General features: G+C 36.9%; 1 protein-coding gene across 2 annotated transcripts in view; it reads left to right on the top strand.

Moving 5' to 3' along the window:
* Nucleotides 1-10,520, top strand: part of lars2 (leucyl-tRNA synthetase 2, mitochondrial) — a 45,148-nt gene extending 34,628 nt beyond the window's left edge. Inside the window, exons 17-21 of one of the 2 annotated variants that reach the window (XM_047811587.1) lie at nucleotides 1,131-1,300; nucleotides 2,228-2,305; nucleotides 3,819-3,930; nucleotides 7,541-7,701; nucleotides 10,105-10,520. In XM_047811587.1, coding sequence (XP_047667543.1) covers nucleotides 1,131-1,300; nucleotides 2,228-2,305; nucleotides 3,819-3,930; nucleotides 7,541-7,701; nucleotides 10,105-10,284 — 701 coding nt within the window. In that variant the 3' untranslated portion in view covers nucleotides 10,285-10,520. The remainder of the gene's footprint in view (nucleotides 1-1,130; nucleotides 1,301-2,227; nucleotides 2,306-3,818; nucleotides 3,931-7,540; nucleotides 7,702-10,104) is intronic. The other variant, XM_027149855.2, reaches the window with a different exon arrangement.
* Nucleotides 10,521-12,963: the final 2,443 nt, after the last annotated feature.

A 12,963-nucleotide genomic window follows, 5' to 3' on the forward strand; every position in this document is an offset into this window, starting at 1 on the left:
TACAGTTTCTAAGTTTAGTGTCGTCTGCTGGCTGTCAGTTGAATTACATCTGCAATCAAAATGATTACAAGGTTTCTCCCTCACCCAAAGCAGTCCCATTTACTGAAACTGTGAATGACTATATGTCGGTTTTAATGAAATGTGAGGGGTCAAAACCAGTTCCCAACCAGTAGGCTTTTGTCTAGAAAAAATGTAAACAAAAACATCTAATAAAGAAATTAGTCAGATTCATGGTGAGATTGGATAATTAATGTCAATTTTTGTGTCTGTTTTAAAATTCAAAAATATGTTTTGTGTTTTTCTAATACAACAGTAATAATAATTATTATTATTATTAATAACACCACCACAATACATTAAGGCTGCATTAAATAACATTATTTCCTGAACAAAGAATAACGTCAGAATGAATAAACCGTAAAAATGTTTTTAACTGTATATTAGCATATTATACAGGTTTTTTTTATACATTTGGTAACAAAATAAACCTCAATTGACTAATACTTTGTGTGTAGGACTCAGAACTTCAAATATGTTATTTTTAAAAAAAAACTGAAATATTACCCCTAGTATATTCAAAACAAAGGAAGTTATTTTATTTTTATTATATTTATATATTTTCCAGACAAATACATTTTTATTTATAGCTCATCTTTCAAGCTGTACGTATTGAAACTTCATGAATGAAGTCCTTCATCATCAGTTCTTTCTTCATTTTGTAATACTTTTGTTAAGAAAATGAACCAAATAACATAATATTTAGCTTTTTCCTTTCTTATTCATAAATAAATGCCAGTGCATCTAAGCAAAAGATATAGGAAAAGGAGCTTAGTAATGTGTCTGTCTCTGTGTGTCTGTCTCTGTGTGTCTGTCTCTGTGTGTCTGTCTCTGTGTGTCTGTCTCTGTGTGTCTGTCTCTGTGTGTCTGTCTCTGTGTGTCTGTCTCTGTGTGTCTGTCTCTGTGTGTCTGTCTCTGTGTGTCTGTCTGTGTCTCTGTGTGTCTGTGTGTGTGTGTGTCTGTGTGTGTGTGTGTCTGTGTGTGTGTGTGTCTGTGTGTGTGTGTCTGTGTGTGTGTGTGTCTCTGTGTGTGTGTGTCTGTGTGTGTGTGTGTGTGTGTGTGTGTGTGTGTAGCTGATGCTCTCCCTGGTGTGCTGCGTTGGCAGTCTCGCCTCTGGGGGCTTGTCACTAAGCTGAGAGAGGCTCGTGATGGCAGTGACACCCCCAACCCCTCTACCCTCAACAAGAAAGAGCACTTAGAGGCTCGGAAGATATGGGAGAACAAAAATCAAGCCATTGTGCAGGTCAGAGAAAGTACTTTATTATAATGACAGTGAATATCTTATATTTACGGTATTATAATATAGTACTAATGCAGCTTATTTAGCTTGCACTCTTTGACCACTTGATGTCGCCAGTGTGAGGGCTGATGTGAGTATATGCTGTACATTTGTTCAAGTTCTAGACAACAGAATCGTTTAGCAAACTGTCACAATTACCACACATTTGTCTATTATATTTAAAAAGTAACCTGATTTATATTCATTTCATTCAAATGGTGCGAGGAGAGAATGTGAAATTGAGCAGATGGTAGTTTAGTGCAGTATAAATAGCTTCTGATCGCCCAACCTGGGACTGCTTCCTGCAGAGGCCCAGGTTGGTTAAGAGGCCTGGCCTGCACACTGTCTGCCTTCGATTCTTCTTGAAAATCCTCTGCCATCAATCAAGTGCTTTCTAGCATGAAGTACGTCTGTTAGCACCTGCAGGTCGCTACAGCTGATGAAGGACCCATTTTCCTAACCAAAACCTTGCATTAATCAGCATAAGAGAAGACACCACACTGCTCCAAGATCATCATGAAATTCCTAACGTCTGGTGGAAAAAACTTTCACCCTCAGGGCCCCATTCTTTCCAGCTGGATTAGAGGAATAATGTTCACATTCTCTGTGCCCTTTCATTAGCTTAAAAATATGTCTAGCAAGGGAACATCCCTAGGACACGGGAATTATTTTATTCTTCTAGTCTGCCTTTCACTCTTCATTTCATTTCTTTGTTGGCTTAAATACTCACCTTTGCAAATGTGCTGAAGAATGTATAAATTTTGTCTTGCAAGTCATTACTTGTAAAAAAAAAAAAAAATTAGACAAATGAATAAGAGAACAAAAGATATGGGGATGAAGTGATAATATAATAGATATTTTTAGAGTGCTTGTGTGTTGTTTGTTTGTCAGGTCACCTCTCATTTGACAGAAGACTTCCTGTTGAATGCAGCAATCTCACGGTTGATGGGCCTCACCAACACACTTTCCGTGAGTCTTCCATGCACAGTCATCCTTTCTGTAGAGTTTTACACACATACTAACCTCATTCACTAAAGGTGTCATACAGCAATGATTTATTAAGCCTGCTTTGGTGCAGTATGATATTATAGTGATTGCTTGACAAGCAGAATAATAAATATATAGGTTTATGCATTATGTATAGACAGATGTTTATGTGCTCCCACAGGCAAGCATGGCCACATCTGGTTGTGTTTATATGATTATGGTTAAATTCTTTAATGGGAAATATTTTGAATCAGAAGACAAAGTATATAAAAAAAATTGGCATATGATGGGTTTCATGGTGAAATATTTATAAATTAATAACAGCACATAATACTTGTAAATTTTACAGAGAATCCACGTTAAAGAGTGGTCTTGAAGTTAGAAGTTAGGACATAAGTGGCAACTAATTTGTCTTGTGGATCTTCCACAACATTTAATGTAACTGTTGAGTTGTTTTCACTGCCATAATCTCCACATGATAACTGCTTTTTAGTTGTCAGGTCGTCATTGTAAATGAGAACTGGTTCTCAACCAACTCACCTGGTTAAATAAAGAAAGTATACTGCCTGCATTATAATTATAATATTTATTTTTACTTGTTTGGTGTGTAGTAAGTCACGGTAACTATCCACAAGTGACAGAGGCTAGAAAAAATGTGTACATTAATCATAATATGCTTCCATTTGGCTTCATGATTTTACATTAACCTTGTAGAATCTGCTAAATGTCAATAAACAAAATGAAGAGGGATCATAAAAATTGTATTATTTTCTTTAGTTAGTTTTGCCCCCTAATAAGCTATTTCACATAGCAGATGTTTAAATGCAGTCCACAAGACGTAATTATAACCTCAATTAATTTACACAAATTAACTGGTTCCAACCCGTTCAAATTCCATATCATTGATTTTAAATATTGTGTGTTGTTACCTGGATGATCAACGACTCTCTTTGTTTTGTTATAGTTGATCATAAGTCCCTTGTTTGACCTGAGCAGTTAAACCGCCCATTGTTCCTCAAAAAATTCCTTCAGCTTCAGCAAATTGTTTAGTTTAGACATTAGAATAAAGTCTTGTTTTGTTCTCTCTTTCCCCCCCCCCCTCCCAAATTATTGCAATTCCAATTATTAACATTTTGCAGACATGTAAACGTGTGAACCCATCTGTATAAAGATACCCTGGTTACATACCGGAGTATATGGTGAGTTGCAAATCTCCCTTTTAAAAAGGCCAGATGATGTTAGTCTGTGCACATATGGGACATTTGTTTATTCATTTATTGCATTTTTTGATGTATATTATCTTAGGTTTGCACATATGGTCTGCAGAATCTGGACATTTATTCTGTACCTTGGAGTCTTTTAGTTGGGTTAACACTGTACAGGAATGTGGTGCATGTTGATAACCCACGGCTTGAAAGGAATATAATGATGTTTCATCCTTCCTGCTTGCACCTGTGAGTTTGCTTTTTATTTTCATCTCCATTCTGTCCTATAGCAAGCGTCTCCTCGTGTAGTTCTGCACAGTGTGGAATTTGAGCAGGCTCTAGTCTCGCTGTGTGTGATGGCTGCACCCATGGCCCCTCACCTGACCTCTGAGCTTTGGGCAGGTACGTGGGAGCTTTTTTTTTCTTTCTTTCTTTCTTTCTTTCTTTCTTTCTTTTTTTTTTTAAAGAAATGTTAGTCCGTATCCAGTTTTGAAAAAGATTTTATTCATAACCCTCATCTAAGAAATATGCATTAATTTTAATCCAAAGTATAATTTACATTGAACTTGCATGTGGCCCTTGTTTCTGAATGCCACATGGGTCAGTGGTTCATTTTAAAACCAGATTTGCAAAAGATTAAACAGAAAAGTGTGGGTGGATTTAATCCTCCTGGACGTGTGCTGATGTGAGAGATGATCTAATTCTAAAACATTCCAACGCTATCTGTCTCTGTCTGTCTATATATGTGTGTGTGTGTGTGTCTGTGAGTGTGTGTGTCTGTGAGTGTGTGTGTCTGTGAGTGTGTGTGTGTCTGTGAGTGTGTGTGTGTCTGTGAGTGTGTGTGTGTCTGTGAGTGTGTGTGTGTCTGTGAGTGTGTGTGTGTCTGTGAGTGTGTGTGTGTCTGTGAGTGTGTGTGTGTGTCTGTGAGTGTGTGTGTCTGTGAGTGTGTGTGTCTGTGAGTGTGTGTCTGTGTCTGTGTATCTGTGTGTGTGTGCCTGTGCCTGTGTGTCTGTGTGCCTGTGTGTCTGTGTGCCTGTGTGTCTGTGTGCCTGTGTGCCTGTGTGTGTCTGTGTGTGTGTCCCTGTGTGTGTCTGTGTCTGTGTGTGTCTGTGTCTGTGTGTCTGTGTGTGTGTGTGTGTGTGTGTGTGTGTGTGTGTGTATGTCTCTGTGTATGTGTGTGTTTCTGTGTGTCTCTGTGTCTGTAGGTGTGTTCATATTCCACATTGTCATATTTCCCCTGATCTGCCTACATATTGATATACAGTACAATAAATACTATATCCTTTAATATGACAAATTATTGGACTAAATAAACACTCGTAGCCACTTCAATGTGCCTCAGTATCTATCCTACACATTTTTGGAACCGTACTGGTAGAATAAACAGCATTCTTCCAAGTTTTAAAGTTTTAATGATACTTGTAGAGAGTGCTGTCTAACACGCTTCTTGTAGGTTGAGATCGCATAACTGCAAAGGCTGTAGCATGTGGTTTTATAGAAATGTTTTATTTTTGGATAAGTCCCAATCATTTTTGTGTCATTGGTGAACATTCATTTCTTGGGAACAAGTGAACCCAAACCATGCAAGCGAAATATCCCCAAAGCACAACTCTCATATATTAAACAGTATCATGAAGCATGCGTCATTTGACTACATTACTTTTTCCCCCAAGTAGAGAAGTGCCTGTGGTTTTACACTACTGAACCTTTTAACCCTACTGTAATGTATTCCTGGACAGACAGTTATGTCAGTTACAATGTCGATCACACCCTGTATTGACAGCCTCAGTCACCTGAAGAACAGTTGTTCTTCATTACATACTGCACCTTGAACGTGCCCTTTTAACCACAGTTTCCTGATACCTTTCCAACAGCATCTAAATGTAGATGTTCCTGTTGAAACACTTGCCAGTCAAGCAGGCTTTGTGGCCGTGCTTCTACAACAACATTGACTCCTGTTTTTGTCACCTAGACCTTGTATTCAAAATTGAAGGACCGGACCTGCCTTTTTATACAAACCACAATAATAATAATAATAATAATAATAATAACAATATTCTTCTTCTTCTTATTATTATTATTATTCTTATTATTATTAGATATTTTTCTTCTTCTTACGTTTATTAGCATCTCTCATTCAAACGCACTACAAATTGCTTTACAAAATAACAGTTGAATAAAACAGTAAAGGAATGATTAAACGACAAAGGATATAGCATTCAATAAAAGAAAAGCTAAAATTAAACTTGTGAACATTAAAAGAGATACAATTAATAAATAGCTAATTAAAAACATATTTAGAACTAATGTTTCTAAAATGTTTTTAGAAGATTGGATATAGAGGGATGTCTCCTTACTGGCTAATTGTTAATTTCTTTTCTGTATTGTATACACACTGTGTGTATGTTCTAAGTTGTTTAGCAAAAGAAAACAATGATTTTGGAGTGAATTGTATCGACACAAAACAGGTCACACTCCTGAAGGGAGAGGAATCAATATAGTTTGCCAAATTATTTACAATTGATAAACACTACTGACGTTTACATCAGTATTCACCCCATTAGTGTGAAATCCTTTGGTTGCTTCACTAACTAATGTCCTCCTTATTTAGTAACTGATTTGAAATCCTGGTGAATGTCCTCAGAGATATCTTTTTCCCTCCCATATTTATTAATGGATTTTTATGGGAATATTATTTGGAGTATTATTATTATCAAACCCTGACTGATACTTTACCAGAACATAGTTATGGACTTCTTGTGATAGCTCTTTGGCCTTTTACTGCTATTTGTTTAGGAATGTTCTTTCAGGAATGGGTGTATTTATATCACTTTAACTGCAAACAGGTGAACAATTTATCATAGCACCTAGCTGAATGGGGGTTTTACAGCAACAGGTTGAATAATTTTGACATATTAACCTTTGTTTATTTCAGTTTTGCAAAATACTGTATATATTTATTTCTTTCCACTTCAGTTACAGATTGGAATTGTAACTTCACCTACGCAAAGGCATGTGCATGACAGATGTGAGTGTATGCGTGAGTGTGTGCACATTAGTGTATGTGCATGTCTGTGTGCACGTGTTTAGTATTCTATAGAAGGAGCATTTTTAGAGTCAGCTCAAAAAATACACAAAAAGCAGAAATGTGTAGAGCGTTTGTCAAACAGACCTCCTCAAGAGTTATGACCTGTGCAAAACACCGGAAGAAACAACGGAAACGACTGTTCAGCACATCCAGCTATTGTCACACATGTACATTGGACAGAAACCTGAGCCTCTCAGCCTCTATGTGGACACATCCTTATTCTCTAGCTGATAACAGCAAGGAATGCTTGTAATGGACAAACAGGAAGTATGTGGGGGGAGATGTTGTGCATGTATCTCGGTGTTTAAGTATGTTATTGGATTGTGTAAGAAAACTCAGAAAGACAAATTTTGTTGAGAGCATCATTTCTCATTATTCCTCATTAACACCATTTCCCCCATAACACGTAGTACCACACAAACACACGAGGACAAAGTTTAGAGGAAACACGTATCCTTCCTGGAATAATGCTGTGGGTCATAGAGAGACTGCTAATTTTACCATGTCCCGGGAGAAATGGCCAACTGACCCCTGTGCTTCTCTGTATAAATTCAATCAGGCTACATGAATGACATTTGAGTGCTCTTACTCACCTTCTATCAATACTGTCCTTCAGGAATATTCCATAGCTTGGAGTGGAGATATTTTGTACAATTTTTAACAGCCTGGCATGGACCAAAATAAATAGAAACAGTGTTCTTTAATTATCCATAGTACATTTTTATTGTTTTGGACAAAGCTTGAGTTAGTGAGTTTGTCAATCTTATATAAATACAGGGTAAATATAATATAACGGTTGGGTAAAACTAAAGAAACAACAAAACAATAATATTGTACTTATTTTAATATTATTGTTGCTGTTTTTATTATTGCCTCTTTCTAATAGACTAAATCTCTCTCTCTCTCTCTCTCTTTTATTCATAGGTTTGTCTCAGGTGAGAAACCCTCTCAGCCCTGAACTCTTTGGGAGTGGAGGTGTGCTGCAGCAGCCATGGCCCACTGTGGACCCGGAGTACCTACAAACACCTGACACAGTCGAGGTGTCTGTACGAGTAAGACACATGAACCACAAGACACACGTACACGTTTGCACTATACTATAACTGTGCTTTAGATTATACTTACCTAACATACTTAGTTAATAGGTTAATTAATAGTAACAGTCAAGTCTTGTGTAACGTTCTGTATTATGTTAAGCAGAACTGACAGGCACAACTCCCAGACTGTTCAGTACGAATAATATACTATCTTCAAAAGCCTACTGAATCTCTCTGTGTTAACTTAGGAACATTAGTGTGTGTGATCCTCTAGAGAGAATGCTGGAATGCAGGAAGTGATACTGTCTCTCTGTAACGAGACCAGTGTGTCTTCTTATAGCATGTCTGTAATTAATCTGGGTGGGAGGGTCAGTAGAAAGGTCTGGCCTTTGATTCACTTTGATGGTTGAACGGTAGCAAGAGCTTCTTTTGAACACACCAGAGATGATAAATGAACTCCTCTGCTGCAATTTTAAGCTAAAAGTCACATGACCGTGGGTATACATAAAATCAAGCTGTAAAGGCTAAGTTAGAGAGGCTGAGATCAAGAAATCCCCTAGAAATGCGCAGTAGTGGTTATATATGACCTTCTAATATTGATTTTACATAATTCTCCATCTTACATTTTCAAGTGAATTTATTAAACTATGTGGATTTTATTAACTGCTCATTGACAGCTGAATAAAGAAGCCTCATTGTCCTCACATACACACACACACACATACACACACACACACACACACACACATACATATATATATATATATATATATATATATATATATATATATATATATATATATATATATATATATATATATATATATACACACACACACACACATATATATATATATAAAAAACACACACATTTGTAAGTTCAACCACCCACATGTGTGGGATTTGAATCAGTCAGTCACCTTTAAGCAGTAAACCTGTGTTAGATGTTATTTTTTGCGCATACCTGCAGCTGTATGTCCAAATCTATCATATAATTTGTCATTTTTTTCAGTTGAAATAAAATCTGATCATGGGCTGTACATTTTTCTTCTGTGGAGCCGCCTCGAATGGTTCAAATGTAGCACATAATAAATATTGAGAGAAAAACTGTCTTTCATCTTCGCACACCATTACGCATCTTTTTCTCACATGCACAAAGACATACACTCATACCTAACCTAACATACCTCACTCATACAAGCTCTCTCTTTCTCTCTCACTCACTCATACTCTCACTCTCACACCATACTTATTTAAGCAGGCTCTGCTTTATATAAAAGCAGTGTATCCAGGTCTCCAATTTATTAAAAGCCTACACCAGTTTCTCCCACTATGTTTTCTAATCCTGTGTGTGTTCAGTATGTGGAGGTTTCCTCCACCACCCCCAGCCCCTGCCAGTTGAAACTTACTGGTGAGGTGAGAAGGCTTTGTGGGCTTATGGGTGTTGCATCCTGCAGTATTTTGGGAATCCCCTGCCTAGTTGCAGAAGTTAAAGAAGTTCATGCCCTGTAATGACAGGACTGGGTTTCTCCCACAAAGCAGGGCGGCTTCTGTGGCAGAATTGTACCCACACATGCATGTCAGAAGATTTTATCAAAACCCATGCAGTCTCACTTAATCTTGGCATATACAGGGACCTTATGAGGATCAGAGGCTGATATTTTACTCGTTCCTCTTCACCTTCAGAGGATTTTACTGAAAATGTATCTTTTTTTTAAGACTAATTTATACTCGCACTAATATAAAGTAATGGAAACTTGCATTGTAGGAATTGCCATTTTGAGCTCTTGATGTTTTAAAGTTCTAAAATATTAATGAAGTATACAAACAAAATTTTTGTCTAAACTTTATGGATAATATTTAAAAATAACAGAACTGTCAAGTAAATTATAATGGTTACAAAATCTCGATTTGAATATGAGGGTTTTAGAAATCTCTGTGATTTTAGTAACTTTTAGTAAAGCTATTCTCTGGTCCATCTTTGGAGAGTGACATGATTTTTAAGGATTATGTTTAATAACTGAATGCCCATTACAGTTAATGACTTCTGGAAACCATGCACATCACCAAATGCTGTTTCCTCCCTTGAGATGTTTGTTGAATCCTTTGAATGAAAGCTGAAATTCTACATACTTAAAAGTTGTATTGCTTTATTTTAAAGTCATTGTGGTGGTGTAAAAATTCAAAATTATAACAATTGTGTTACTGTCTAAATACAGTACCTGGGCCTGACTGTAAGTAGGTTCAAACTTTTTGCATAAATTACACATGATCATTAATATTATAATGCAATTCAGCTTTAGATACTGCTGCTATACATAAAGGTCATAACAAATATATCTGACTTGCTGGGATTTGTTTATTGTCTAAAATATCATTGTGCCCTTCATTATTAGCACGTATCTCTGATGTTTCTTTAAATCTCAGGACTCTCTTTTCTTCCCTCCTCAGATTAACAATAAGGCATGTGGGTGTATTACTGTGCCTCGAAATGTGGCTCAGGATGCGGAGAAGGTGCAAGAACTAGTACTGGGCAGCCCATTGGGCATGAAGCTCCTTGCTGACCGTGCCATTAAGAAAGCCATCCTTTCCCCCAGGACTGCTCTCATCAACTTCCTGGTTGAAGAATGAACTTTGAGAGAGAGAATGAGAGAGATCACTATGCTGTTCCAGTATCTAAACGGCAAAGAGATGTTATTCAAGATCTCTAGACACAGAGAGGAGACCGGGCCTTTGAACTTTGACAGAAGATTGGATAGAAAGTAAAGCAGTTATCTGTTAAAACGATGCCTTTTTTTTACTTTTCAGATTATCCTCTTGACCTGAAAATCTTCTGTTGATGATGGAGATTAAATTTCCTCCCATTGTTCCCGCTTCCCTTTGTTCTCATCTTTTTTTCATCAGTAGTCCAGAGGTTTTGTGAAGCCAAGATATAGTCACACATCCTACCTGATGAAGGATGTCTAATAGAATTGCTAATCCTGAACAGATACCCAAACTTTACCTTTTTCACCTCACTAACCTCCCTTGATAATGGAGAGGCTTCTGTTCTTTTAGAATCCTGCCAGCACTTGTGACTAGAGCTAATGACAGCTCAGCTCTAGGTGACTCATTCTGTCCTTTTGGATCAGTGAGTTATATTTGGTAGGTCTAGACTTGTTCTTTCCACTTATGCTCTTTCAGATAGATGTATACTGAACCGACTGGTGGGTTTTCTCAAACAGAAAAGAATAACTGCTGATTCAGTTGTTCTTGTACTGTGGCCTAGAAGCCTGTGTTAAGGAGTTATTTTTGGAATCATCATCATTTTTTTATTTTATTTAACCCTTTAATGCCTGACCTGAAAAATTGCATTATTAACATATAAATAGACTTACACATAAGTCATAATGTTTATATACCATTTTTATAGTTGAATTTGTGTCAAATTACTTTAAGCCATATTGATTTTTCCCCCTGACATCATCTACTACATGAGCTATGTTTGCACAACAGATATTTAAATAGACCGATGATGTTGGCTTGCAACTTGCTAGGTTCCTGTTTGTGTACTTTGTGAAAGTCCATCAGCAGTTCTTTTTGGAGAAACAACACAGTCATCACATTGTATCAGCAATTTAACACTGTGTCCCTGTCTTCCCCTTCCTGTTGGCTCTAGTGGGCATTACCACCATGCAGTGGGGAGCTGGGGAGACAGCCTGAGTAACTTCATCCCAGAATCGTTGAGTGATTTAGTCGGCCTTTGAGCAACAAAAGAAGAGCAAAATCTGAGTCAAGGCATAAAGCCCTTCTTTCATGTTGCAAGAGGAGCTAGGCCTCCTGGGTATTGGAGTCCTGGGGGTGTTTCAGGATCAAATAGTAGTTCTATTGTTTGGGTTTATTTCTTAACATAGCCAAATGTCACTTTCAAACCGCATGTTACTTCTGACAATCAGATCTACATTCTCGCAAATCCATATCTTTTTCTCTTTGTCATGGGAACATCACAGTGACACTCTGATTTAATATTACAGAATAACTCTGACCAGACAGGAAATCTGGAATGACAATGATCAACCATGCTTGCAGAATTACTTGTATCCTCTTTTAAGATATTAATATATTTATGCTTCCCTTTGTTCAATGTTATCACTTTCATTTCTGCAAAGGAAGAATTTTCTTTACCCTTTTCACCTTTTGCAGGTGTCCGCTGAATCTCAAGGTCCTGTTTTAGTTTCTGTTTATCCTGTGTTCATGAACTTTTACTTGAAGCAGGAATCTGGTTTCTTTGGAAGTTTCAGTTATGAGCTTATGTCACAGTGATTTCCGTATTTTAAAGGGGCAGGTTTTGATTTAGACATCTGCTTCACTAACATCATCTCAATCTGGGGATGTGGTAGCTTATCCGATCAGAAGCAACCTTGAATCTCAGGATCAATCTGCCACATTTAGGCCCCTGAGCAAGGCCTTTAACCCTCAATTGCTTAGCAGATTAGTACTTAGGTACCTGTGTGCACTAATGGAAATACAGTACACAATAAGGAAACTGTATAGTTTTATTTGTGACATTTATTAGTTAACAGTTTTGTGTGAGTGGTGTTTTTTTTTTTGCCTTATCAAATGTAGCTTTGAAGAAATGCAATTTTTTTTATAAGAGTTTATTGTTATACAATTATGCCATGTTTTTATGTATATTTCCATCATATCCTCTACCCATAAACCAAAGGTGAATGAATTTCACCTGACTAATTAATACAGTCTTTGAGTTGAAGTAGGCAGGTGGCAACTGGAAAATGTCATCTATTCAAAGCAGTGAACTTGCATGACTGGGTTTTGGAGGCCTGGAAACACAAAGAGTGTTATGTCATTGGGTTTAGGCAATATTTTTGACAAAGAATTATGTAACTAATTGAACAGGTCACAGTCTGTTCTTACAGATACCACTGGTTCATGTTGTCACCTGTGCTAATTGGATTCCATAACAATATTTTGGACACATTTGTGTGAGGAAAGCAAATTAAAATGAAGGATAGTAAGATTATGCTCTTTTTTCATTTATGCCTGCAAAATATGTTTAGAAATTTGATTCTGCCATTTTTTTTATTGGTTGTGAGGAAAATACTTTCCCTCATCATCTCCACTAGCACTCTCTTGTGATTCATATTACACACAAGACCTACTGTCATTCATTGTTCTTTGGACCATCCGAAATCAGGACAACACTGAGATAAAAAATAAAGACTTAATTATACATTTGTAAATATATACACTGTATTTAATAACACATATTTACATTTACAGCATTTGGCAGACGCCCTTATCCAGAGCGAC

This window comes from Tachysurus fulvidraco, chromosome 3, assembly GCF_022655615.1.
Source record: "Tachysurus fulvidraco isolate hzauxx_2018 chromosome 3, HZAU_PFXX_2.0, whole genome shotgun sequence".
NCBI lineage: Eukaryota > Metazoa > Chordata > Actinopteri > Siluriformes > Bagridae > Tachysurus > Tachysurus fulvidraco.